The sequence below is a fragment of the Dunckerocampus dactyliophorus genome, chromosome 5, assembly GCF_027744805.1.
Source record: "Dunckerocampus dactyliophorus isolate RoL2022-P2 chromosome 5, RoL_Ddac_1.1, whole genome shotgun sequence".
NCBI lineage: Eukaryota > Metazoa > Chordata > Actinopteri > Syngnathiformes > Syngnathidae > Dunckerocampus > Dunckerocampus dactyliophorus.
Genome location: NC_072823.1, coordinates 17,580,968 through 17,608,016, shown reverse-complemented (window position 1 = coordinate 17,608,016; position 27,049 = coordinate 17,580,968). Strand labels below are relative to the sequence as shown.

The following is a 27,049-nucleotide window of genomic DNA, read 5'->3' as shown; positions in this document are numbered from 1 at the left end:
TTCTATTCTCACCCTCAAACGTTTAGGGACGTGTACAAAATGTGCAAATCGACTAAATACATATACAATAGAAATAAGATAATACACTTGAACATTTTCTACGATCTCATTGAAAGCTATATCACCCGTTTTTTAATTGATTTGGTTTAATTTTATTTTGTACAATTCTAATAGAACACATGTAAGAATGGGAAGAGTTCCTTTTAGTATAGGGAAGGAAGTTATACATTATTAAAGGTATTAAAGATGTGAACGGAAGGCAGTTATACATTATTAAAGGTATTAAAGATATGAACAATTTTAAAACATTCTGTAGACTATCACTAAATTGATTTTAGAAGCCAAATACATCACTAATGCGTTGCTCTCCTCTGACACTAACTCGAGATTCTTCTCTGCATTTCAGGAATTGGTCATTAAAATGTCACAAAGATCACGTCATTAAACGTATGCCTAATAATAAAACCTAATTATGGCCAGTATGAAGTTCGTGAAGATTCCCCTGAAAATGCGACTGCTCTGGTTTGCGGATGTCTACGTCAGAAGAGGGGAGGGATCTTGTGTGTGAATCTGGCAACCCTGGACGACTCAGCCGGTGGAAGCTTGTGTTTCCCTCTCACTTAGCAGAACGTCCGCCGTAGGTAGCCGGCTAGCAACATGTCGAAAGTCGCGGATACTAAGCTGTATGACATTCTCGGAGTCTCCCCATCGGCCAATGAAAATGAACTTAAAAAGGTGAGGATTCGAAATAATTCTGTACGAATGTATGCCACTTTTGAATTATGGCCTAGAATACCATTTATCCAATGTGAGCTAGTTTGTCAGGCGCTAGCTAATGTCCAGCAGCAGCTTGCTAGCGGTCTAGCTAGCTAGAAAACTAAACAAGCTTGTAGCAAACTGGATGACGTTCATCTTGGTGGCAGTGTTACACATTTCCGTCGGTGTTTTGAGAATATATCACATTTCATACGCCCAAAATGTGCTCAAGCCTAACGTTACTGCTAGACTCAAGTGACCACGAGTGTCCTAGCTTGCCGGATATTAGACAGTACATTTCAGGAAGTAGTCGTCGCCATATAGCTCTTTAACGGAGCATTAAAGTCAATGTACATATTCTTTGTACTTATATATTGTATATATCGCGTTTATTTGCTGCAATCAGGGGGAATCGCCGTTAATTTTTATATAAACTCAACAAAGCACTTGAGTAATGTATAATGAATAATTAAATGTTCTATATGATAGTAATTTTCTGGCATGCTGTTCGCATACTTTTACATATACGAGTCCTAAAAACTTGAGAATGAAATAAACTACATTATTTAACACTGGGCCGGTCGTACCGCGAAAAATATGACTGACTTAACATATATTGCAAAGTAATAAACATGCTAACGGATTACTTCAGAATTTCCAAAAGACCTTTTACTGAGTCGTATCAGCACAATGATTGATTTGTCAAGAATGAAGCTCATGAGATGAAATAATTGTTTGAGATGTCAAAGACAGTGAGTCTCCTGTTGGTGTCCTGATGTTTTTGACAGCAGAGTCTTGCCCCTTAGGTTTGTATCTGCAGGCAGAAGAAACCTATATGGTACCTAGGCACTAGGCTGGTTTGATTTTTTAAAAATAGTAAATTAACAACTCTTTTTTTTATTATTATTTATTATTATTAATTATCACTCTTGGATTATCCCAGGCGTACCGCAAATTGGCCAAAGAGTACCATCCTGACAAGAACCCCGATGCTGGAGACAAGGTATGAAACACTGTTATAAGAACACCAAACCTTAAGGTACTTTGTACATACTACAATACACAGTGAAATCACAGAGGTAAAGCCATTTTTGTATGCTGGTCAACCACCTGATTTACAAGTTTCCCATAGCATATAATGAAAATAGAAGTAATCAATTTCAGGTTGATGCTGTTGACATCATTAAGCCTTTATCAACTGTACAGGTTATTTTAAGTAACATTCCTAACTGTCATAAAGATTGTAAAAGAAGGTCATTACTGTATGACAACTTAAAAACAAGAAATTGCTTACGGTACTCAATCTTTCATGACAGCAGCATCTCATTGGGAAGTGCAGGGCTTTTAACATGGTGTACAAGTGTAAAAAGAAGTTAACCACTTCATATTATAACTTAACCCTTAACTTTGACAATGACTGCATGTCAATATTTTCACTTAAAGATTACACTGCTCGATATAAGGATTTACTAGATGCCTGTCATGTCAAAAAATGTACTCCTGTCCGCAGATCCTGTATGACAGTGTACCATGCAATGCTGGTATTGTATCGGCTATAAACTAGATTTTACGATTCGGCTCCACAAAAAAATGAAAACATGCCGATCTTAAGTCACACTAACATGCAATCTGATTTGTAAATATCTGCAATTTACGCTGCCAGTGTACTCAAGGACTCACACTGCACCATTATTAGCATGACAGCCAACACTTTCTCCTCACTCTCCCTGCCGTCCAGTGAGCCTCGCTGGCCAGGGCAACTGAGGCAACTCACCCTGGCTGGCCTTACTAGAGACGCAGTGCATTAATTCATTGACTTTTCTTTTGACTTGTGAGTGAGCAAGTGTGCGATGGTTTGACTTGATTTATTATTTTGTCTTTCTATTCATTGCTATTAAAAAAAAAAAAAAGTTCCTTTTCAACCGGCCTTTTGGTTCCTCCCATGAAGAACGGTAGATAGTCTAACAATGATAATGTGTGCGTGCACATGTGAAAAATTTGTCTCTTTAAATTCATTTTCTTCTCATGGCAATGTTGTAAACCACAAACTGTGAATGTGTGATTTATAAAATGGCCATTTTATTCTTTAGGCAACTGGCAACTTCCCAAATGAAACTAAATTTGACCTATCTTGTAGACACAGTAACAGATTAACAGAATGTGACAACCACAGTTTCTCATCATCAGCCCCAAAGTCCAAAACATGTAGTTTTCTTTTTTGTTTTTTGTGCCAGTCAGGCTTACTTGACTGTTTTAATGGCCAGCTTAGGGCACCGTGGCCTCGGACAGGAACAGGAAGTAAGGAAATTCATTCAAAAACAGAACTGTTAGGATTATGACACCACAATTATACACAATGCATACCATACTTAGCTTTGTAACAAAGCTCATAATGATTCATTGACTGAACAATTGGTACCAGAACGCACGAGTTAAAGTGTCTTCAAACTGCTTTTCCCTTGAGAATACTAGAATGTCACCTATTCCCACAGACTTTGAATAGAGCGCACTGGCTTTGAAAGCACCTTTTTTGTCTCTGTAAGAAATAGCTAATCAGAAATTGTTTCTTCTTCTGGTGGTACATTGGATGTTACTGTGTCCTACACTGTCTCAAAATCTCTCTTTAAACAGTCTTCTCTTAAATGACACATAACACATAACCAAACATATCTCTTTGTGTGCATTGTATTTTGTCATCCAGTTTAAAGAGATCAGTTTTGCATATGAAGTACTGACAAACCCGGAGAAAAAGGAGCTGTATGATCGCTATGGAGAACAGGGACTACGGGAGGGCGGAGGAGGTGGGCCTGGAATGGACGATATCTTCTCTCACATCTTTGGTGGGGGACTTTTTGGGTTCATGGGGGGCCAGGGCAGAGGTCGTAATGGAGGAAGAAGGAGAGGTGAAGACATGGTACACCCTCTGAAGTGAGTACTTTTAAAAATAGTTTATTGTACAAAAAAATAATTTATTGTTATACGCTGATGTTTATTTTCTCCCCACAGAGTTTCTCTTGAAGACCTCTATAATGGTAAAACCACCAAACTGCAGCTAAGCAAGAATGTGCTATGTGGTGCCTGTAATGGGTGAGTCTGCTTTGAATATATTAGTATTTGAATAACACTAATGTACATGAATAGTGCTGACGTTCTACTGTTTGCCATCCAGTCAGGGGGGTAAGGCGGGTGCAGTGCAAAAGTGTGTGGCATGCAGAGGAGTAGGTATGAGGGTCGTGATCAGACAGCTGGCCCCTGGTATGGTCCAACAGGTGCAGTCAGTCTGCACAGACTGCAAAGGAGAGGGTAATATGACTGAACATTCACACAATCATTGTATTTTATGGCAATGGATACGCTTAAAAAGTTACCTGAAGGAACATCACATGATTACATTTACACAATTCAACATGTCTGAAAAGGAACAGGAAAAAGCAGAGCTTATTTAATCCTATCCCTTCTTTATATATACTACATATAATTCAAAAGTTTAATAATTAATTTGTGACAATAGCTAGGTAGCTTTTGTGGTGAAGAAGGAAGGCAAAGTGTTGGGAAAAATAAAATACACAATAACCAAAAAGGAATTAAAAAAAAACCCAAAAAACAGAATATATCTTGTGCAGTGGTCAATTAAAATAGATGTTAACATTAAAAATTTTAATGATTCAGTAAACAATATGTGTAAATAACAGAATAGTAAATCTTATAAGTAAATAAATTAAATATTGTTTAAATATATATTTACACACACACACACACACACACATATATATATATATATATATATATATATATATATATATATATATATATATATATATATATATACATACATACATATACACACACACACACACGCACATACACAGTAGTGTGAAGGAGTGTTTGACCCCTTCCAGATTTTTTTTATTTTGTGCATGTTTGTCCCATGTCCCATAATAAATATTAGTCAATGACAACACAATTGAACACAAAATGCAGCTTTTAAATGAAACTTTTTATTATTAGGGGGGGAAAAAAAATCAAACCTGCATGGCCCTGTGTGAAAAAGTGATGCCCTCTGTTAAAACATAGTTTAAGTGAGATGAGTTGAGATCTATCAGTCTCTAAAATGTTATAAAGCTATTTCTAAAGCTTTAGGACTCCAGCGAACCACAGTGAGAGCCATTATCCACAAATGGTTTTAACATTGAACAGTAATGAACCTTCCCACGAGTGGCCAGCCAATCAAAGTTACCCCAAGAGTGCAGTGACAACTCATCCAAGAGGTCACAAAAGACCCCACAGCAGCATCCAAAGAACTGCACGTCTCACTTGCCTCAGTTAAGGTCAGTGTTCATGACTCCACCATAAAAAAGACACTGGGCAAAAACGGCCTGCTTGGCAGAGTTCCAAGATGGAAACCACTGCTGAACAAAAAGAACAATTAAGGCTTGTCTCAATTTATCCGGAAAACATCTTGATGATCCCCAAGACTTTTGGGAAAATACTCTGTGGTTTGACAAGACAAAAGTTGAACTTATTGGAAGGTGTGTGTCCCATTACATCTGGCGTAAAAGCAATGCCGCATTTCAGAAAATGAACATAATGTCAACAGTAAAATGGTGGTGGTAGTGTCATGATAAATGGAACCATGAATTCTGCTGTCTACCAAAAAATCCTCAAGGCGAATGTCCGGCCATCGGTTCGCGTCTCAAGCTGAAATCAACTTGGGTTCCGCAGCAGGACAGTGATCCAAAACACACAAGCAAGTCCACATCTGAATGGCTGAAGAAAAACAAAATGAAGTCTTTGGTGTGGCATAGTAAAGTCCTGACCTGAATCCTATTGAGATGCTGTCACATGACCTTAAAAAGCTGGTTCATGCTGGAAAACCCTCCATTGTGGCTAAATTACAACAATTCTGCAAAGATGAGTGGGTCACAATTCATCCACAGCGCTGTAAGAGACTCATTACAAATTATAGCAAACGCTTGATTGCAGTTGTTGCTGCTAAGAGTCGCCCAACCAGTTATCAGGTTTAGGGGGCATTTAAAAACTGCATTTTGTGTGCAGTTGCAAAAAAATAAATCAGGAAGGGGAAAACACTTTTTCACACCACTGTATACAGTAAAAAGATGTGACAAATTTCTAATCCATCAAGAAATGATGGATATAGATGAACAAGTAACATACAACGAATTTAATGTGTGTGATCCAAATGCTGTTAAGCTATTGTTCCACATTTGTGTTTGTGAAGGTGAGGTCATCAATGAGAAGGACCGCTGTAAAAAGTGTGAAGGTCATAAGGTGTGTAAGGAAACAAAGCTCCTGGAGGTGCACGTGGATAAAGGCATGAAACACGGACAGAAGATCACATTCTCTGGGGAAGCTGACCAAGCACCAGGTGTTGAACCAGGAGACATCGTCCTGGTACTACAGGAGAAAGAGCATGAGGTACCAAACACGCATGCTTACACTGCTGTAAAATTAAATGGTCTCCAATCTTGATTGATGAGGTTGTTGACCCACAGATGGTTGATTTGCGTTTCAGGAATTCCGCCGGGAAGGCAGTGATCTTCACATGGTGCAACGCATTGGCCTGGTTGAGGCTCTGTGTGGCTTCCAGATGACTGTCACACACCTGGATGGACGTCAGTTGCTTGTCAAATACCCACCTGGCAAGGTCATAGAACCAGGTAGACATTATTTTACCATTTTTATCACAAAGTAACCTTTTATTTATGGTAGGCATTTTTTGATAGAGGGTGAGTAGAAGGTGGGGTAGAAATGAACGAAAGTGATTTTAATTCGACATAAACCACCCGGTGAAATAATTTGGTATCTGGTGTCAGTTATCAAGATCTGTTATAAGGTGGAAACTCTAAAGTCAATCTCTCCCATGATTTAAAAAAATAATTTTGGTCCAACACTCAGTGGAGAATTACACGGAACAGAAGAACACACTATGCAGTTCATGCACAGCTTCTGCAAGTAAAGCAGGTTCTTTTATTGATTAGCCATCGCCATGGAAGTGAAAATGAGCGTCATAAAAAGCTCCTTGAGAGGAGAAACACCCACCAATATTGGCTGCATTTTTGGTGTAAACCCTTGACTGTCATAAAAGACGTAAGGATGATGAAAAGGTGGTCCATCAACAATCTGTTTATTGCAAAACAGACTCCTGTTGTCCGCAACCACGCCAAAACACACACACATACAGTCACACACATATACACATATAGTTCAATATATTATGAATTAAAATAAGAAATATTTAACATAGTTTCCAGCTTTACAGCAAAATGAACCTCGGGCCCTACGCCCAATACCGAAACTCCTTAACCAGCCTTCAATGTAAGAGCCCAGACATGCTTAACTTTAAAATGTTCAAATTATATTCTGCTAATGAAGATAAATGTTTTACAAATTAAAACAAGCAAGCAATTTATGAAAGACACAATTAAATTAAAATGTTTCTGGTTAAAAATATTTTGCTCAGCACAAGCCGTTAAAGTTTAACACAAAGTCAGAAAGTCGGCTCGCCTTCAAAGTAAGAGTCTTAGGATTCAACCTAATATTGGTGCCAAGATGATAATGCGTATAATACGTAGCTATTCGTGTATAAACGACACATGAGCAATATTTATCAAATGCATGTTTTATTTGTTATTGTTACACAAGTGTACAGAACACAGCTTGCAATACATTGCAAAGGCAAGACTACAATATCAGACACACTATACTTACAGTTCCTCTGGAAAGCTTTAAAAACAATATAACTATCGCCTCAAATTACAAGTTCATAAAAATACAATCTTGTGATGCCGACAAAGCCTCAAATAACTCGATGTACAATTATTTAAATTTTTTAATTTATTTATTTTAAAATATTTAAAATAGTTGTTCTTAAACATGACTAAGATAGAATTTGCAAACTTAACACGGTTCAATAAAATAGTTTCCTTTTAAAATGTAGGCAGTTAAAAGCATGTTTTTCTGTCTTGCAAATATAAATAATTTGTCATGTACTAGACTGTACATGTACTGAAAAGCTGTCATGTACAGTAAAGTGTGAAGTAATGCATAACCCAGACATCAGCAATGCACGTAAGGTGACATGACAGTATGGCATCATGAAGCGTCAGCGTCAGCCGCGAACTCCATCTTGAGAGTTAACCACACTGTTAAAATGTTAGCGGCGGTCCTTAGGTCGGTTAACTTTAAAGTCAAGTTCACAGCCGGTTAAAGTTAACCGAGTTTTGGACAACAAGATAACGGTGCCGTTAAAGTTAACGGTCGGTTAAGTCTACTTAACCAGCGGTTAAAACAATAACCGAGTTTTGAACAACCCGGCCCCGATTGTTTTTCTGGGTATGGGGTTTTCCTGTCTTTTGGGGTTATTGAGTCTGCTATTCCTTTCTTTCTCGTCCACTTCGCTTTTGTTCTTTATGGAACAAGATGCACTTTTACAAAAGACCAGCTGCAAGGGCATCCCTCAGGTGATTTGCTCTTTCTTGTTGGCCTTTGGGTTGGTAGGAGCATTATCAGCTCTGTGTTGTAGGGTTCTCATAACGCCCAGTTTGTGTTTCAGTGGGTGTTGTGAGTCAATTCTGATTTGAAATCAGAACACCATGGCTGAATCAGTGTCTAGTGAATGAAATGTGTTTGACTGTGGACTGTCTACTGCAGTCGCAATGACTGCACTTACAAGAGAAGACATTAGATGGCAGCAGTATTCATATTTTCTGCCATCACTGCTACATGATTGATTTTTTTCAACTAGTTGGAGGTTTGGAGAAGTGGCTTGTGAAGATCACATTATATTTTTGCTCACTAAAGCATATAACAGCACCTTTTTGAGTATGTTGTCTTGATGTAGCAGTCTTGAATATCTAATCGTGTCTTTTTGACAGGCTCTATTCGGATGGTGAAGGGAGAGGGGATGCCACAGTACAGAAATCCGTTTGAGAAGGGAGATCTTTACATAAAGTTTGATGTCCAGTTCCCTGAGAACAACTGGATCAACCCTGAAAAGCTGAACGTGAGTCACATTTGTTAGACTCGAGAGCACAAGTGATTGAGGATGCTGTGTTATAAAGCTATCAATAATATTCTTCCAGGAGCTAGAGTGCCTGCTGCCAAGCCGTGCAGACGAACCTGTCATTTCCGCTGACGCAGAGGAAGTAGACTTGACAGATTTTGACAGGAGTCAAGGGACGGCCGGGGGCTCCAGGAGAGAGGCTTACCATGATAGTTCTGATGAGGAGGGCGGCCATCATGGCCCAGGGGTGCAGTGTGCACACCAGTAGAAAAACTTTGAAGCATGTTTACATGCACATCCCTTGAGTCCCACTGCTAACACCATTCAAGACTTGACGCACATACATGCACATTACTTTCCTTTCACAATTCCTGTGAATGACAGATACACCCATACATTGACATACACACACACCCTCCTCAGTTCTATGGTGCCCATAAGACATGCTGGAGTTGTGATTATTATTTTATGTTATAGACAGTAGTGCTCAGCAAAGTCTCAGGCCAGAACATGACTCGGACCTCCATGGTTTGTGTAAGACAAAAACAAGTATTGTTGACTCATGTCCAAGGTGTAGTGTACTCGATCACACATAAGTGCATGCTGCTTACTTGCTGACAATGTTGCACATGTAGAACAGAGTCCAGACGCTAATGTGTTCTGACACCACACGGATAACGTCAGCCTGAAGATTCTACACAGCCTGCTTGGACATTTGCCTCATTCTTGAACCAAGTTTTCAAAACGGGACTCGCTTGTGCTGCCCAGTACCCTGCTGTCACATTGCTAGAAAATGTCCTGAGTTGTAGTACGATCAGGAACCATGTCTTGTTTGGAGTTTTGTTTTTATGTTAAAAAGTGTGTTTTGAGACCACTCAACGTAATCTTTGAAGGCTTTCTTCATTGTAATGTGTGTAATGCAGTGGCTCGGTGTGTTGGATGGAGCTGCTATGGAATGTTCTGGCTTAATTACGATGATTGCTAATGCTGCCTTGTGTTAAGATGTAATGTGAGCGGATGCTGTCGAACAATTGAATGTTTGCCAAGAAATCTCCCCAATGTCGGCAGCCCCTCACCACCCCATTCACCTTGTCACAAGGATAAAAAAAAACATATCATTCCATCATCCTAATTGTTAGTCAAATATATTACAATATTGGCCACTTTGCTACACACAAGTCAACACAGCCACAATCCTTTTGTGTACAACAGTGCCCTCTATAATCCCAATCTTTAATCTTGGCCAATTTTGCTATATAACAAGGATTTGATGGCGCTTCAGTGTATTTACATTTGGTCCCAGAGGGTAGGTCACAACTGCAGGGGAGGTGATTGTTGATATTATTGTTAATGCTTATGTTTGTCCAGATGGTAATTAAACTGTATAATAAACATTCTCTGCAAGTCCTTTGTAAAAGTACTGTAAATGCAAATGATAGCCGGCCTGTTTATGTACCTAAACCTTGAAGAGGATGATGGGCTGTTAAACCCCAGCGGTTTATTGAATAGAAGCAGTCATTGAAGCAATTATGGTATTTTAATGTTCATTATGACAGCAAAGAAGATGTGAGGTGACAAATGTATCTTGAATCAAGTATACATTATTTAGTAATCTTACATTATTTAGTAATCAAACCAAATTGTACTGTCAGTGTCCACCCTGTCTTCTGTTCTGCTTTGGGGGAGCACTGGATCCAGCAGATCCTTCAATCCAGCTGTGTTCCTTCAGATTAAAACAGATTAGTTAGGACTTTATTGGGTCCAAACGAATTAAATTTTTGTACTTGATAAATGATCTGTATACCTAACCAATTGACATGAAATTGTGGCATAGCAGTGCATTTGCCAAAAAACAACCCGAGAATGACCTATTTCTTGACATTTTTCTCAATTTCTATTATTCGTGGGCGTTATGTACCAAAACTCCCCGCAGATGGCATAAAACATAGGTCATACACAGTCTGACACACACCCGATTAATGTGATTTCTGCTCCTTGACCTTCACAGTGAACCCCTGCAGCCACTGGCGGATTTAGCAATTTGGGGGCCTAAAGCAAACGTGGCCAGGGGCCCTCTTCGTATGTTCTTAACACAAAAAAGCAGGAAAGGCAGCCTCGAAGGCCCCCTATCAATATACAACCTTGCAGTAAATAATACAATGTAAACAGTGGAGAATATCGATATTTGTTTTTGAACAAAAACAACCCAGACAACATCACAACAGATGTCTGCGTGTGTGTTTCGTAAAGAGACTATGTATTGAGGGCGAAGATGAACAATTACAATGTAACAAAAGCAGTTACTAAATAATATATGCCAACAGTCATAAAGTGTCAGAAGGAAGGCATGGAAATGGGGAGAAATCAATTGTTTGCAAAGATGATTTATGTTTATGTGTGTGAGATACAGAGACGGAAACGGGGAGTTTGTGTTCACAGAACCGACTCGAACTCTGCTCACAGTCCGCGGTAGTTAGCGCCGGCTCTCTGACTTTTTTTCTTCCGACACCGTAAAGAATCTTGAGACGTATATTTTTTGGCGTCCTCCGCCGTTTCCTCTTCTCTGCCCGGCCCTGGTAAGCTTGCTTAATTTTAAGTAGCTTCACACTTAGCTTCTCGGTGTCGCTGCGAAATACGTAGCCAGAACGCAATCGGTTCAACTGGGCTCTACGCATGTGCAGAACGCGTCTACATCCGGTCGGCCTATTTTTCGTCAGTAGGCATGTGCAATCTACGCCATCCGTCGAACTATTTTACGGCAGCTAGCGTCCCACTTTCACTCCCAAAAACGTTATTAAGAGAGATAGAAATTTGAGAAGTAACAACATAATCAGTCTTTTTTTTTATTATACCATACCCATAGTGCAAATAGACAATTTATGAGCCCTCTTTTCTTTGTTCCATAAATTATTTTACGGTTTTTTTCGCCACTGAAAAAATACAAACAAAAGCATTTGCTAGGAAGATATGTTTGGATGGATGGTATTTCCCCGTTTAGAAAAAAAAGAAAGTTGAATCCTCTAGAGTAATCCGTCATTGCACTCTACTTATGGTTGTTTGAAATATAGCTGCATTTTATGTGTGTTATTCTATTTATTTATGTATGTAACACGTAACCGGATATGACGTTTGCGTCTGTGCTACGTATATTGCGTAAATTTTTACATAGCTCGGTCTTGATGGACGTCATAAGACGACAGAAACATCCTCATGCTAACGAATTATTTTAACAAGAGTCACTTATAAAATAACCTTCGAACATATAACGTGTACCATACATAAATAAATATAATAAAACACATACAATGCAATTATAATTCAATGTAAACAACCACAAGTAGAGCGCAATGATGGATTAATCTAGAGAAGGGGTCACCAACGTGGTGCCCGCGAGCACCAGGTAGCCCTCCACAACCACATGATTAGAAGTGAGGGGAAAAATAATCTTGAATATATTTCCTGATAATAAGTAGGTGATGTATTAGTAACAAAATGATGCCACATAATTTGATAGAAATGAAAATGATCACCCTATAGAGGGGGGAAATCAAAGACACCCCAAAAATGAAAGTGAAAAAATGATGCAGCACACTGGTCCATTTGGCTAAAATGTCATTGTAGCAACTCAAAATGATTGTCAGTAGTTTGTGTGGCCCCCACGTGCTTGTACGCATGCATGACAACGTCGGGGCATGTTCCTAATGAGACTACGGATGGTGTCTGGGGGATCTCCTCCCAGATCTGGACCAGGGCATCACTGCGGTACCTGGACACATGGAGGAGATTCCAGGAGACAGGTAGTTACCCCAGGAGAGCTGGACAGGGCCATAGAAGGACCTTCAACCCTCAGCAGGATCGGTATCGGCTCCTGTTCCTCCTGTGCAAGGTGGAACAGGATGAGTACTGCCAGAGCCCTACAAAATTATCTCCAGGAGGCCACTGGTGTGGATGTTTCTGACCAAACAATCAGAAACAGGCTCCATGAGGGTGGCCTGAGGGCCCGACGTCCTGTAGTGGGCCCTGTGCTCCCTGCCCAGCACCGTAGAGCTCGACTGGCATTTGCCATAGACCACCAGAATTGGCAACTACACCACTGGTGCCCTGCGCTCTTCCCTGATGAGAGCAAGTTCAACCTGAGCACATGTGACAGACGTGAAAGGGTCTGGAGATGCCGTGGAGAACGTTATGCTGCCTGCAACATCATTCAGCATGACCGGTTTGGTGGTGGGTCAGTGATGGTCTGGGAAGGCATATCCCTGGAAGGACGTACAGACCTCTACAGGTTAGATAACGGCACCCTGACTGCTATTAGGTATCGGGATGAAATCCTTGGACCCATTGTCAGAACCTACACTGGTGCAGTGGGACCTGGGTTCCTCCTGGTCCACGACAATGCCCGACCTCATGTGGCTCGTGTATGCAGGTAGTTCCTGGAGGATGAAGGAATTGATACCATTGACTGGCCCCCACGTTCACCTGACCTAAACCCAATAGAACACATCTGGGACATTATGTTTAGGTCCATCCGGCGCCGCCAGGTTGCTCCTCAGACTGTCCAGGACCTCAGTGATGCCCTGGTCCAGATCTGGGAGGAGATCCCCCAGGACACCATCCGTAGTCTCACTAGGAGCATGCCCCGACGTTGTCAGACATGCATACAAGCACGTGGGGGCCACACAAACTACTGAGAATCATTTTGAGTTGCTACAATGACATTTTAGCAAAATGGACCAGTCTGCTGCATCATTTTTTCACTTTCATTTTTGGGGTGTCTTTGATTTCCCCCCTCTATAGGGTGATTATTTTCATTTCTATCAAATGATGTGGCATCATTTTGTTACTAATACATCACCCACTTATTATCAGGAAAGATATTCAAGATCATTTTTCCCCCAGTTTAGATCTGATGTGTTTTTGAAGTGTTCCTCTAATTTTTTTGAGCAGTATAGATACATACGGTACATATGCTGTATATACAGTATATACACACACATATATACTGTAGTATATACTATACAGAGTGTGGTTATTTACTTTTTTCTTCTGGACTGCATAATAAAAGAACGTTCTCTTCTGAGCTGCTCGAGTTTCTCTCTGACCATTGTCTTCTGCTTATTCTTGTCCTCCTAAAGAACAAAAGTAAGTTTCAATGTATTTAAGTGATATGTATCTTCTAATGACATGAAGTCATTACCTGGGATAGCTCTTTTGTCAGATGTCTCATCCTGTCTCTGTGTTTATGGCCAAACAAATCGTCCTCCGCCTTTCTGCTCTGGATGATGGACAGACGTTCTTGGACCTAAAGCATAGTGTCTCTGAATGGAAGCTGCCCCTTATCATATCAATTCTATTTTTTGGCACCTGTCTCTCACCCTCAGCTGCTGTCTCTCTCTGTCTCTTTGCTGTTTCCTTTCCGCCCGTCTATGCACGTCCACCAGTTTACGCATCGTCTTCTCTCGTTCCACTGCAGAGACTGGTCCACTGGCTCGCTCGTGCTTCATCAGTGAAGATGAATCAATTTCTGTATCCCTCTCTGCTTTGTGGCAATGTCCCTGCAAGGATAAAATACGAGCAAACAAAAATGGGACCATGCGGAGGTAAATTTGGTGTCTTTGTCCATTTACGTATACTCTAGGAATATGGGCAGGAGGAACATCCCAGTGACAAACCAACCATAGAGGTCAAATAATGTACAGGTATTTAGCTTCTCAGAGTGTAGCAGGAGACATACTGGAGCTTGTGAGGTGCATGTCAGGCACTTACCCACCTTCACCAGGGCTTTATCAACTGTCTCGCTGGACACTGCAGAGCAGAGGTCATGTTGCTTCATGTCCAGAGAGTCTAGCTCTCCTAACGTAGTGTGTGTCATCTGGGTCAGAGAAGGTCTCAACTTCTCGGTGTGGCTTTCTCCAGCTGCTGCTCTGCAATGTTCAGCTGTGCTGTGCCCCTCAAATGGATCAGTTTGGAGCTTGACAGCATCACCCTCACGACTAGTGTGGTCCTCTGGCCGTGTGCTCCAAGCCAGAGTGATGAGAGAGTCCTGTTCATCATAGTTCTGGTTCTTTGTTTTACTGTCCTGTTCCTCATCACCGTGCCCACCTTCTTCACCATTTTTATCTGGAACACACAAGACCTCCAAATAGGGCAGACTCCCCAGTGTCACTCCACAGCCTGAAATAAATAGATGGGTAATTACTAGCAAGTACATTCACTGGACACTCTATAATATACCTGTCTACTGCGGTCCAACCAAAATGTTTGCCAGTACAAAGATAACCAGATTGGCAACACTCCACTCCTAATGCTAATTTGCATCAGCACCACAGCAATAGATACCCAACACCTACATATGCATCATTTTGTTTCTTACACTATTCATGGAGAGTTTAACCCAAAGCCAAGCATCCAGACAATCAATAACCCATCCTAACTTAATCCTGACTCATAGCAGCAAGCTTCAGAATGTCATTTTCAGAATGTCAGAGTGTCATTTTCTACCATTTTTGGGTGCTGCGGAGACCCCGATGACAGCGTGGGAGATTTCTCCCAACTCCTGAGCCAGAAAAGTGAGGTGGAAGCAAGATGAACGGGGCCCCCCTTACAACTTTTGCCAAAAATCAGTGCCTAAGAAAAGTGGCATTTTCTGCCAGTTTTGAGGGTGTGGGAGGTCCCCCCCCCCATCTCTTGGATGGAAAAAAGTGAGGTGGAAGCATTCCATTCTGTGAAACATAATCCCTCCAGCGTGTCTTAGGTCTGCCCCGAGGCCTTCTCCCGGCTGGGCATGCCCGGAACACGTCACCAGGGAGGCGTCCAGGAGGCATCCGGACTAGATGCCCGAGCCACCTCAGCTGGCTCCTCTCGATGTGAAGGAGCAGCGGCTCTACTCTGAGCTCCTCCCGGATGACCGAGCTCCTCACCCTATCTCTTAGGGTGAGTCCAGCTACCCTACGGAGGAAACTCATTTCAGCCACTTGTATCCGTGATCTCGTTCTTTCGGTCACGACTCAAAGCTCATGACCATAGGTGAGGGTGGGAACATAGATCGATTGGTAAATTGAGAGCTTTGCTCTCTCTTCACCACGACGGTCCGGTACAGCGACCGCATTACTGCAGACGCTGCGCCGATCCGCCTATTGACCTCACGCTCCAACCTTCCCTCACTCGTGAACAAGACCCCGAGATACTTGAACTCCTTCACCTGGGGCAGGACCTCATACCCAACCCGGAGGGTGCGATGCACCCTATTCCGACTGAGAAGCATGGCCTCGGATTTGGAGGTGGAAGCAAGATGACAAAAATTTTGGGTAAGGGTTCCCCATTATGACTTTACAATTATTAGGGTGAGGGTTATGGTGAGGGTTACTGTTAGTGCTCGGGTTTACGATAGGGTTAGTGTTAGATTTAGTCTTAGGGTTTGGGTTTCACATAGAGTTTAGGTTACAGCTATGGCTTGGTTTCAGGTCTAGTTTAGGGCAACGGCTAGGGTTGGGGTTAGGGTTAGGTTGTGTCTTTGGGTGTAGGTTAGCACCATGGCAGCTTCCAAGGGTTTCTAAGCTTCCTAGGGTTAGGATTAGCCATCCCATTGTGTTACTGGTACCTGCACAAACCCCCTGTTTATTAGGTACTTCTTCAGTTTGGACTCCATTTACTTCACTGCTGATTGCATTGGTTGTTGTCAGAGACTGAGGTGGTCCAGCAGTGAGGTTCTGGTTTTCATTAGGGCCACTACAACCGGACTGATCTTGGACTTTCTCCTGGCTTGAATGTGAGTCTGAAGTTGTAGACGGAGGTTCTGTTTTCATGAGTTGGAGCAGGTTGGCGTGGTGATGGGCTTGGAGTTTGGATTCAAACGCTTCTCGAAGTTCTTGGAGATGCTGCTCACTCTGGCGAGACATCATTTACACGACACCTTTAATAAATGCTTGTCATTCATAATTACCTTCTACAGTAAATACAGGAGACCCCTCATTTTCAAGACCCTTTTTATTCAAAGATAAAAAAGACCAAATGATTACTATTTTTCTTTAAAAATGTGTTTTCATTATCAGTACCCCAACTATTTCCAAATTTTCTTGGGAAAAAAGTCTTGTCACATATTTGGGTGAATAGAGTACCTGCCTTACCTTGTCCATCAGCTCTTGAAGTAACGAAGATGCCTCCCTCTCTTGGAGCTCTATGACGTGGGTCAAGAGGATCAAGCACACCCGTTCCAGCTGGTCCTGGGACCACTCCGTAGGGGGGCTGCTGATGACGTCAGACTGGGGTTTATCATTGTCACTGCACGTTTTCCAGCTGGAGCGAATTTGTTTCAGCCTTTCTACACAATCTATTGGCAGGAGGAACCTTTAGGATTTTCTCAGCAGTGGGACTCATCAACGCTAATAAATCATTTGAATTTACCTGCTTTAGGAGGCTTTGTGGAACCTGGTCTTTGCACATCCTCCAGGGTGACACCATGTAGCATGCTGATCAGGTGCTTCCTCTCCTCTTCCTGGGCGAGCACCAGCAACTGGAGCAAAGCCTGCTGGGTAAGCAGTGGAATGAATGTTCTAACGTGACTAATGGTTGCTTACTGTATGTAATCCAGTGTTATGAGCAGGACCTGCTGTGATGATTGTGAGTCTCTCACGTGTTCTTGTACTTCTTCACTGTGCAGTAATGAAGCAGCCTGCTCTTGCCTGCATGGATTGTGAACATGCGGCCTGCAAAGACACAGTGCCGTATTTGAACTCTTAGATTGGTGAAGTATGCAATGTAAGACGTTATGTCTTACCACATGTTCCAGGATTGTTGTACACCTAAATATGCATCATTGCAAGTTTTCTCTCTTTGAGCTCTGAGCGTTGCAAACCTAATATGCAGACACACCAGCCTCAGGCTCTCCTTATCCAGCCTGAAAAGGTAGAAACACCTGGATGGAATCGTTATATTTAGCTTAATATTAAAGCCAAATGATGTTGCGTACTTCTCTGCCAAGGCTGTTAGGCTTTCTCTTTCTTGGTGACGTGATGTGTTTAATTTGTACAGGAGAGAAACAGCAGTGAAGCACTCTCGACTGGACTCAGGGCACACCCTGTAGGACCATTTTACAAGCCTGATTACACATTTGGAAGGCTGGCATGAACAAAATGTCTAGAACAAAACCAGCCTCAATGAAAAGAAAAAAAACTACAATGAGAAAAAAGTAATAGAATTACAAGAGTAAAGATCCAATGAAATATTAAATAGTGACATTTACATTTGAAACATCACTTGAATAAAGTGGTCAATTTATGAGGAAAAAAATATCATAATATGAGAAGTGATCCTTGCTATTACAAGGCAAAGTGTTGTAATTTTACAATAATTACATTGTAAATGGCAAAGAATCAAAGCTTATATTATTAGGAAACAAATGTCAATTTTATGAAAATAAAGTTGTAATATTACAAGGAGAAAAAAAGCAATTTTACAAGGAATTGAATAACATTGTGATGACAGTGAAGCTTATGCCTGTTTACTGTTTTTTCTCATAAATCTCATAACTTGGACTTTTTTCTCCTAATTTTGGTATTAGATTTTATTCATGTCGTTCACTAGTACTACTTTTTTCTTATAAAAATAAAACTAAATTTTCAGAACATAAAATTACATAACACAACATTTTTCACATGAAAATAAATGTATTATCTAGTCATATTCTTGTAACATTAGGATTCTTTTCCTAGCAATATTAGTACATTTTTCCTATAACAACATAATTTTATTCATGTAATATTACATTTTTTGTCTTAAAAATCAAACTTTATACTAGCAACATAATTTTTTTTCTAGTAATTTTAGTTTTTTTTTTCATCATAAAAATCAGACTTTATGTAATATTATTTTTTTTTCTTTATTCTTCTTGTAACATTATAATACTTTTTTGGTCAAATATTTCCCCCCAAAATATATTTTTATTAATGCAATACTACATGTTTTTTCTCATAAAAAAACAAAACTCTAGTCTTGTAACTTTATGATTTTTTTCTATTAATATTTTTCTCATAAAATAATTTAATTTTATTATTATTTAGACATAAAATTACATTTTATTCCTTAGAAAAGTAAACTTTATTTTCATAACAGGATTTTTTTTCTTTTGATATCAGTATATTTTTCCAATGGAAATCTGACTTTATTCACGTAATAATACTGCTTTTTTCATAAAGATAAAATTTATTCTCATAGTAATTTTTGTATTTTTCCTCAAACAAATCACACTTTTTTCACACAACAAAACTTTATTCTGGTAACATGCTCTTTCTTTTTCAAATATATTGTTTTCTTTTTTCTCATAAAACAATTTAACTTTATTCACCTTTTTTTTTTTTTTACATTTAAAAAAAATATTTCTTCTGGTGGCATTATGTGTATTTTTAATCATTTCAGACAAATGCACACAAACATGAAGTAACACCACAATTCTTGGCAGAAGAGAAATGCACCTGTATATTTTGAATGCTCCCGGCAGTTCAGCCAAACGGAGCATGTCGTTGGACTCCAAAGCCTCCTCTGCAAGATCCTCTAACCAAACCTCTTCTTTGTGACGTCGCCATGGCGGCAGAGCCTCCCACTCATTCACAGCTGGGACATCGCAACAAAAGACAGTCAAACACTTGATCTATGTTAAAGAGGTTATTATAAAGCCCTGAAGTGTTGCTCTTACTGTGGTGTTCCTGCAACATGTCAGCATAAAGCAAACGACTGACGACGTCATACTTTGCTTCCATCAACAGGAGGATGTCTGACACGGACACACAGCCCCAGGCATGACCTCTGACCCCTGTGTTATTACGTTTCCTGGGACAGGCCAGTATACTTTGCACACCCTCTGTCACCAGTCTAAAGACACAAACACACATTTCATTGCAAACAAATGAATGGCCACAACTGGTATCAAAAATGTGCATTTCATTCATACTGAGAACACATTTGGATATTTTGATCCTCTTACTTGGCCCAGCTGTGTCTGGCTGCCTTGCGGAGGCCTCTCACACTGCAGATGTGCTCTCCTTCTTCCATCTGTGTCTTCCCCTGCGTGTCGAGGAACCTCCTATACAGTAACTGCATGGCAGGTAAATACACTCATACAATACCTGTGTGCAGGAGCTTTGGTGTGGACACTTTTTCACATGAGTGTTGACACTGAGCAGCTGGAGTTCCCAAAATAACTGAAGACAATCATGCGTTAGTTGCTTTTTGATGTTGCCAGTCAAGTTGTCTCCATTTACCTTTTCTTTCCTATCCTTTGCGCTCTTCATTTCTGTGAGGACATCCAAAATGTGTTCTCCGACACAGGACCACCGGTTGCCTCCTTCTCGAAACTGACAGACACAATCAGTACCTTTAGCATTTTGCCTTCACACACCTAATGTATGTGAAATAAAACAGTCAACATGTGATTGAAGTGTACACTCAATTTCTAAATGTGACCTTTATATGATTGAGGAATTACAGCCCTTTTATAGAGATGACTTCCATTTCCAGGGGCTCAAAAGTAACTGGACAAATCAATGGCTGCGGGGGGCCACTTTGGTATATTTGGGATTTTTTTTTAATCATTGTTTTTTTCTTTACGTTGCCTTTTTGCCCAATTTTCCCAAATTTTGCTGTTTCTTTTTCTTTAATTCTGTTTACAAAAAAATAACCCCTGGCAGAAGGTACTGATGTAATTCCTTGACTAGGCAAGGATCATATTTAAACCCCACATGCATCACAATGACTCATATTATTAGCAAAGATAATCATAATAATGACACAAATACTACACGAGAAAGGCAAAATATTAGAAACAGCTCTCAGTATGACGTCGTGCAGTTCAAAACTGCAACCACAATGATAAATATTTATTACTTCATGCCATGGAATTGTTAATAAATTGGAAATAATGACAAAAAATGTTGTAACATTTTGTTGATGAAATGTGTGGTCGTAATGTCATGGCCAGTTTGTGTATACAACAATAGCAACAATAATAACAGTAAAAGTCATATTCATATTATTTGATGTAATTAATATACATAATTAGCAAATTGTGGATGTTGGTGGTAAAATGCAGGGACTTTAAAAACGATTTCATAAAATGTATGGTCATGATATGGTGGCCAGCCTAATAAGTGTGGTTTACATTATCGTTATTAGATTGAACGAATGACCTGATTCCGTGTTGTTACCTTCTTCAAGGCCAGGTGCACTTCCTTCACGCTGCAGGGATCATGGAAGACTTTTCGGTAGAGGCGACTCACGTCCTCAGAGGAGAACTCCTGTCCCTCAAACACACCAAGAGACTGGTACAGAGCAGACGTGTACTCCTGCAACAACAAACAACATGGAGGCAAAGCAGCAAGCCACAGAATAAACAAACACAGCTCTCATCCAACCACCTAACATTTTACCTGCTCCATGTTTTACCACCTGTGAGCCCATGAATTATACAGACTTGTTGCTATGGTTACTGCAGCCATCTGGAAGACAGCGGGATCAGGTGACTGACTTTTAAAGTGAAAGGAGACATGTGACACACAAAACACCACGATACTACTTACGTAACAATAGATGCAGAATTATTAGTGAGAGCTTTATTTATTCAAACAAAGGAGTACCTGAGATAATGTGCCTTACAGTCAGACATTGCACAGTGCTTAAAAACATGAAACATATAGTTAATACAGTACTTAGTAAGAATGATGCACACAATACTTTAGAAACGTGTTAAAGCAGCTGGAGGCCTCCCTTACTCCCTGAACTGAATTTCTCAAACCAGACTCTGTTTACACTGTGGGAACTAAAAAACTATTCATTTTGCCTTTAAACACAACTGAAGTTAGCTTACTAGGTCTGAAAACTGTGTTTTTCTTTATTTTTCTCAAGCTGCCGCCTCACAAACTGCATAAACAAAAAACAGGAAGTGAACACTGACAATATGGACCCTTGTCTTCTATAAATAGCACTGCACGTTTAGTCATTATGGAGAACATCTTGAGGTTCCGTGAGCTTTCTTGTACAGAAACCGAGTGCGCATGAAAAATGGCGGCAGTGTGTTTGTCCAAATGTGCCTTTCAAACTTCAAGCATCATCACAAGTTTTTGCCGTGGATGATTTTAGGACATTTGCTGGAATGGATGCAGTAGTTGTTGTGCAGCACCAGCCCGGCGGGACACTGGCAGCCGGGCACGCAGGGCTTGAAACAGTGGCTCTCTATCACCCCTAGTGGTACGGCGGCGTTGAAGCACGTCACAGGACATGGGGGGCCGCACTCGTCAAACACGAATCCCCTCTCCACTGGACAGCCCACAGCTGTAGACGACATTATCTGCTGAGTCTTTATGGGACATTTCCAGAGTCCAGCAAAGCAACGACACCTCAACTCACCACACAGCGATGGGCTCCTCCACCGTAGGACCACCCCAGCCTCTCGACACTGGCTGGCGTAGGCCTCCAGCGTGTCGCACAGACACTCATCAGTGTTGGCCCCGCAGGCGCACAGGTCGTACACGCAGGCGGCGTACCACGTCTCAGGTGGGACCACGCGGTGGCAAGGCTTAAAGATTGCCGACTTGAGGACCTTGCAGCGAGCGTTAGCACCTTTCCTGGCGTGGTAGCCCGCCTCCTTGCAAGGGTCGACGTCCTCCCCGGGCCGACACGACAAAAGGGAGTGGCTTCCATTTGTGACCTACATTAGCAAAAATGGATTTAATCAACATGCTTCGTACTAGCAGTTTTATGCTTGTAACAATGCAATCTCTACATACAAAAATGCTATCTCTTTCTTGAATTCATTGGGATGAAGCTATTTTTTTCTCGTAGCTTTAATATCCATCCATCCATCCATCCAACCATCCATCCATCCATCTTCTATGCCGCTTATCCTCACTAGGGTCGTGTTCATACCTATGGACAATTTCGAGTCGCCAATTAACCTAACATGCATGTTTTTGGAATGTGGGAGAAACCAGAGTACTAATCTTATTTGATCTTCATATCATCTGATTGAATTATTAATTATTTTATGTTGTTGGATATATACATACCATAAACAATAGGAAAATATTAGGTGTGATACGTCTGTGTAGGCTCTCAGTCGTACAGGAGTTGTCCATCGAGGAAAAGGCTTCTTGAGACGTCATCTGTACTTCTGTGTAGAAGGTGTCGGACGTTTCGCTCCTCATCCGAAGAGCTTCGTCAGCAAACTAATAAGTGCTGGTAGCTTAGGCCTTAAATACAGTAAGAGTGGGCGGAATTGGTGTGCCAACACCCTCCTCCTATTGGTTCGTTACACTAAGCCTGCATTCCTCATCTTTACAGTGGTATAATCCTATCCTGTTATTCACACCTACGATAAAAGGGAAGTGTCGCTCCCTGAATTGGGTATGAACGACTCTGATACTGGCTAGTTAGCATCTATTGTTCTGGCTCGGCCCTGCCTTCACCTCATTTGCAAGACTAAGAGCTGTGGGTTTTGGTCTCAGTAACCTGCTGAACACAGGGTCCAAATTGAACCTCAAACCACCATTCCGATTCAATGATGGGTTCTGTTGTTTGACAAAAATAGCTTCCTTTACTCCTCTTTCAAACCATCTGTTTTCTTTGGCCAAAATCTTTACCTCGCTGTCCTGAAAAGAGTGATTGGTAGCTTTCAGGTGTAGATGTACTGCTGATTGAGGACCACTAGCATTGTCCCTGCGATGTTGATAAAGCCTTTTTTGGAGCATTTGCTTAGTTTCCCCAATGTAGTGCTCTTTGCATTCCTCATCTTTACAGTGGATGGAATAGACCACATTGCTCTGTTTCTGGTTTGGAGCCTTGTCTTTAGGATGCACTAATTTTTGTCTCAGGGTATTTACTGGTTTGAAATAGGTAGGAATTTTGTGTTGCCATAAGATCCTCTGGAGTTTTTCGGAGACCCCCGCTACATAAGGGACTACCACTCCTCTCCTTTTAGCTTCTGTGGGCTTTTGGGTTTCTTTCCCTACTCTCTTCTTTTGACATTTGTTAAAAGCCCACCGTGGGTACCCACAGGTTGAGAGCGCTCTCTGGACATGTTGTGTCTCCTGTGATATGTCACAAGCTCTCGTGTCACAAGATCTTGCGAAATTAAAACGTGACTTCTCGTTCAGAAAAAAACTCTCTCTTTGGCACTAGACCTGGGACGATAAAAAATGACTTAATCAAAAAATAAATGAAAATGAACTCGATAATTTTGCCCGCCATGTGCATGCATATCTGTTTTAAAATCTTGTCTCATCTTGTGGACCCAATCTCGTGTATCGTCTCATCTCTTGGACTGAGTGTCTCGTGACACCCCTCATAAATAGTATATATTCCTGTATGTTCTGTATGTGTGTAAATGTATAGATTTTTAATTATTATTTTTTTCAGGTTTGCACTTAAAAATATATATATATTTCTTTTTTTTAACATTTAAGAAAATTTACATTTCTATCTGTTTCATTTATTTAGATTTTTTTAATAGTATACACACACACACACACACACACACACACACACACACACACAATTTTCCACTTAACCAAATTACACAAATAAAAAAATAAAATAATTTAAAATATTTATCCATGGTCAAATGTTTTTTCATGGATTTTTGTGTGTTTCATAAAAACTTTTTTATGAATTTCACCAATAAAACAAAAAAACCCTAATCAATCTTGACTAAAGGTTACTAAAGAATCACTAAAGGAACCATCCAAACTCTTTTCTTTATCAGTTGGTTACCAGGATTGCGTAATTTTCTTTTTAAACTAATTTGTCTCTAATCTCACTTTTAATTTGTTTTTTTCATCATGGCTGAATGAACGAGCATGGGCAGTTGCATTTTGGTGCAGATCCAGTTAAAGAAGTGGATGCAGGACTTAGGGGACATATTTGAACATATTCCTTTCATCCTCAGTGAATAATGGTTAACGCAGCATGCTTTTACCCTCCAGCTGTTGCCAAAGTCTGCTTCTGACAGGCTCATCTGTCCACTGGGCATGCGGAGGTCATCCTGATGGTAGTTGTTAAAGTTTCCACACAGGCCACATGTGTGACCTTTATAGGACCCTGGAACGCTCACCTCCAGGTGGGAACGACCGCTCCACAGCACCTTCAAATGTACACGGCATCAGGATGCATATAGGTATCGTTCATAGGGGGAAATAAGATGCCGTACCTTGAGGCCGATGTTGGTATTGAGCAGGATGGTGTTAGTTTTGCGTTCTATGTAGATGTATGGTTCTCTGAGGAACGGCAGCGTCACGACCTCATTATTGACCTGAGGAACACACGATGATCAATGTATGTTAAGGTAGACTGTATGTTTAACAGTGGTTTGCTTCTTTTTACACTTGTTTGGCAGTCGACATGCTTCAAGTAAAATTGCACCTGCAACACGAATCATGACAGGTATTATTTCTCATTAAAGGTGAGACTAACAATGATTAACTTCTCTTGACACATTTTACATGATATGATTCATTATTTGTCGTTAAAGTTAAGACTTCCATGTTTTTACACTTCAATATAAACAGTGGTCCACTTGTTTTTACATTGACTTGTATGACAAGTAAGAATGTGAAATGTGAGTGAGGCTCATTGGCAACACGAATCCCCGTGCCATGCTTTCATTATTAAAGACTTTTGTGTTGCTGCTTAATATTAAAAGTGGTTAACTTCTTTTTACACTTGTGTGACAGTCAATAATGCTAAAATGCGCTTTTACAATTGGTTTGGTTCATAAATTGCTACTTCAAAAATTGTATGGTTTTATGAAGGGTGCAGTTTGGAATAGATTATTTCTATATTCATTCTTTCCTGTTTCGGAATAAATATGGTGTACCTTTCGAGTACCACAAACCTTGACCAGCCAATCCTGGAGAAGCTGCACTGTGACATCACCGATAAAGACGGTGACCTCTTTAGTCCATGACACCCCTTTACGGCCACGATCCTCGTTCGTGGCGTGAATGCTGCAAAATATGAGGAAGAGTGTGATACCTTCTGCTGTCGCCACAGTGACTCCTCCTCCTCACCTGAAGTCTCCGCCCTCGCAGTCCTGCGCCAGAACGTAGGTGCACGCCCCCTGAAAGTGCAGCATGCGGCCGTCGAATGTGCGGTAATGAGGGTCGCCGAACGCGATGCATGTGGCCGGGCGAGGGATGCAGTGAGGACAACACAAACCTGGAACAACCGCTGGCATCTCATCCTGATGGCAACACACACACACACACACACACACACACACACACACACACACACACACACACTGATGGTGATGATGCACATGCCAAAGATGTCAAGTGATATGAGTAGATCCAATTTTAGATGTATTCATATAACATTGTGTTTATTGTTGTTGTCGTTTGCAGTCAATCACACTCAGAGGTCTTGTATTGGATGTAGCACAGGTGTACCCAATGAAGTGTCCAGTGGGTGTATGTGTAGTGTGTTGTTTTTGCACTGACTGTAGCACAGGTGAGTGGAGGGCAGCGTTCGCTGCGACAGTGCACGTCTCCAGACACACAAGTGCAGGCGGTGCACTCGTCCACCTGCCACTGTTCATCAGACTGATACAAGGTGCCCTGGTGCAAACACGACACGCCAGAGTCTACAACACACACACGGTCAAGTCACATGTGTAAACACAAACAAAAGTAGAAGGCTTGATGGTTGTTTTACCTTGACATTCATGGCAGCATCTCCCTGCTACCTTTACTGCTTTCTGGCTATTCGGACATGCTGCAGATGAACACTCCTCGATGCTGCACTCAATGTAGCCCAGCTAAACAAGACACATTTTACACACATTGTTTGATTTGATCCATTAAAATCGTGTAGTAAAATACAGGAATTAAAAAAATAGAAACATGTACATGATACCCTTTTCACTGTTATTTCTATTAATATTTTTGTCAAGGTCAAGGTCAACTTTACTTATATAGCACATTTCCAACAGTTGGACTGGCCAACGTGCTGTACAGCGGTCAATAAAACACAAAATGACACAACTGTCATTGTGATACTACAGTATTTCCTCCTGCATGAAGAGGTGCAACACCATCATAAATGGAATGTAAATAAAAGTATTGGTATTAATTGAAAAATAAATAAAATAAAAGCAGTGTAAATATAAGTATATTATATTATATAGCTATCAGGCCCACAAGCAAAGAAAAAAAAACTAACATTGATATAATATAATAATAATAATAATAATAATAGTAATAATAATAATAATAATAATTATTATTATTA

At 40.7% G+C, this 27,049-nt stretch overlaps 3 protein-coding genes across 6 annotated transcripts in view; 1 reads left to right on the top strand and 2 right to left on the bottom strand.

Moving 5' to 3' along the window:
• The first annotated feature begins 566 nt into the window (after positions 1-566).
• On the top strand, positions 567-10,173 carry dnaja2b (DnaJ heat shock protein family (Hsp40) member A2b). Its single transcript, XM_054776123.1, has 9 exons — positions 567-735; positions 1,700-1,759; positions 3,458-3,684; positions 3,763-3,843; positions 3,926-4,059; positions 5,996-6,192; positions 6,290-6,434; positions 8,652-8,779; positions 8,859-10,173. The coding sequence occupies exons 1-9, from the start codon at positions 658-660 to the stop codon at positions 9,045-9,047; spliced, it is 1,239 nt and encodes a 412-aa protein (XP_054632098.1). The 5' UTR covers positions 567-657; the 3' UTR covers positions 9,048-10,173.
• A 146-nt stretch (positions 10,174-10,319) lies between these two features.
• LOC129181232 (uncharacterized) lies at positions 10,320-21,186 on the bottom strand. The gene is made up of 17 exons (XM_054776121.1): positions 20,974-21,186; positions 20,032-20,124; positions 19,897-19,971; positions 19,755-19,834; positions 19,467-19,642; positions 19,246-19,384; positions 17,745-17,852; positions 17,553-17,672; positions 17,382-17,481; positions 17,180-17,300; positions 16,903-17,105; positions 16,377-16,662; positions 14,547-14,950; positions 14,152-14,331; positions 13,974-14,078; positions 13,814-13,905; positions 10,320-10,502 (listed from the first exon to the last, which is right to left on the bottom strand). The coding sequence occupies exons 2-17, from the start codon at positions 20,059-20,061 to the stop codon at positions 10,403-10,405; spliced, it is 2,319 nt and encodes a 772-aa protein (XP_054632096.1). The 5' UTR covers positions 20,062-20,124; positions 20,974-21,186; the 3' UTR covers positions 10,320-10,402.
• Positions 21,187-21,346: 160 nt separating this feature from the next.
• Positions 21,347-27,049, bottom strand: part of kcp (kielin cysteine rich BMP regulator) — a 33,387-nt gene continuing 27,684 nt past the window's right edge. For all 4 annotated transcript variants that reach the window (XM_054776118.1, XM_054776117.1, XM_054776119.1 and 1 more), the window contains 8 exons: positions 26,474-26,576; positions 26,260-26,402; positions 25,828-26,000; positions 25,653-25,764; positions 24,969-25,070; positions 24,738-24,902; positions 22,172-22,472; positions 21,347-22,096 (listed from right to left, as the gene is read on the bottom strand). In XM_054776118.1, the coding sequence (XP_054632093.1) occupies positions 21,876-22,096; positions 22,172-22,472; positions 24,738-24,902; positions 24,969-25,070; positions 25,653-25,764; positions 25,828-26,000; positions 26,260-26,402; positions 26,474-26,576 (1,320 nt within the window). In that variant the 3' untranslated portion in view covers positions 21,347-21,875. The remainder of the gene's footprint in view (positions 22,097-22,171; positions 22,473-24,737; positions 24,903-24,968; positions 25,071-25,652; positions 25,765-25,827; positions 26,001-26,259; positions 26,403-26,473; positions 26,577-27,049) is intronic.

Excerpts from the sequence above, each read along its gene's own strand:
- dnaja2b (XM_054776123.1), top strand. The coding sequence starts at position 658 with ATGTCGAAAGTCGCGGATACTAAGCTGTATGACATTCTCGGAGTCTCC. Across the intron at positions 3,685-3,762 it reads GACATGGTACACCCTCTGAA|AGTTTCTCTTGAAGACCTCT; the intron begins GTGAGTACTTTT and ends TTCTCCCCACAG. Across the intron at positions 6,193-6,289 it reads TACAGGAGAAAGAGCATGAG|GAATTCCGCCGGGAAGGCAG; the intron begins GTACCAAACACG and ends TTTGCGTTTCAG.
- LOC129181232 (XM_054776121.1), bottom strand. The coding sequence starts at position 20,061 with ATGAAGAGCGCAAAGGATAGGAAAGAAAAG. Across the intron at positions 14,951-16,376 it reads TAAACAGGGGGTTTGTGCAG|GCTGTGGAGTGACACTGGGG; the intron begins GTACCAGTAACA and ends TATTTATTTCAG. Across the intron at positions 14,079-14,151 it reads GAGAGAGACAGCAGCTGAGG|GTCCAAGAACGTCTGTCCAT; the intron begins GTGAGAGACAGG and ends ACTATGCTTTAG.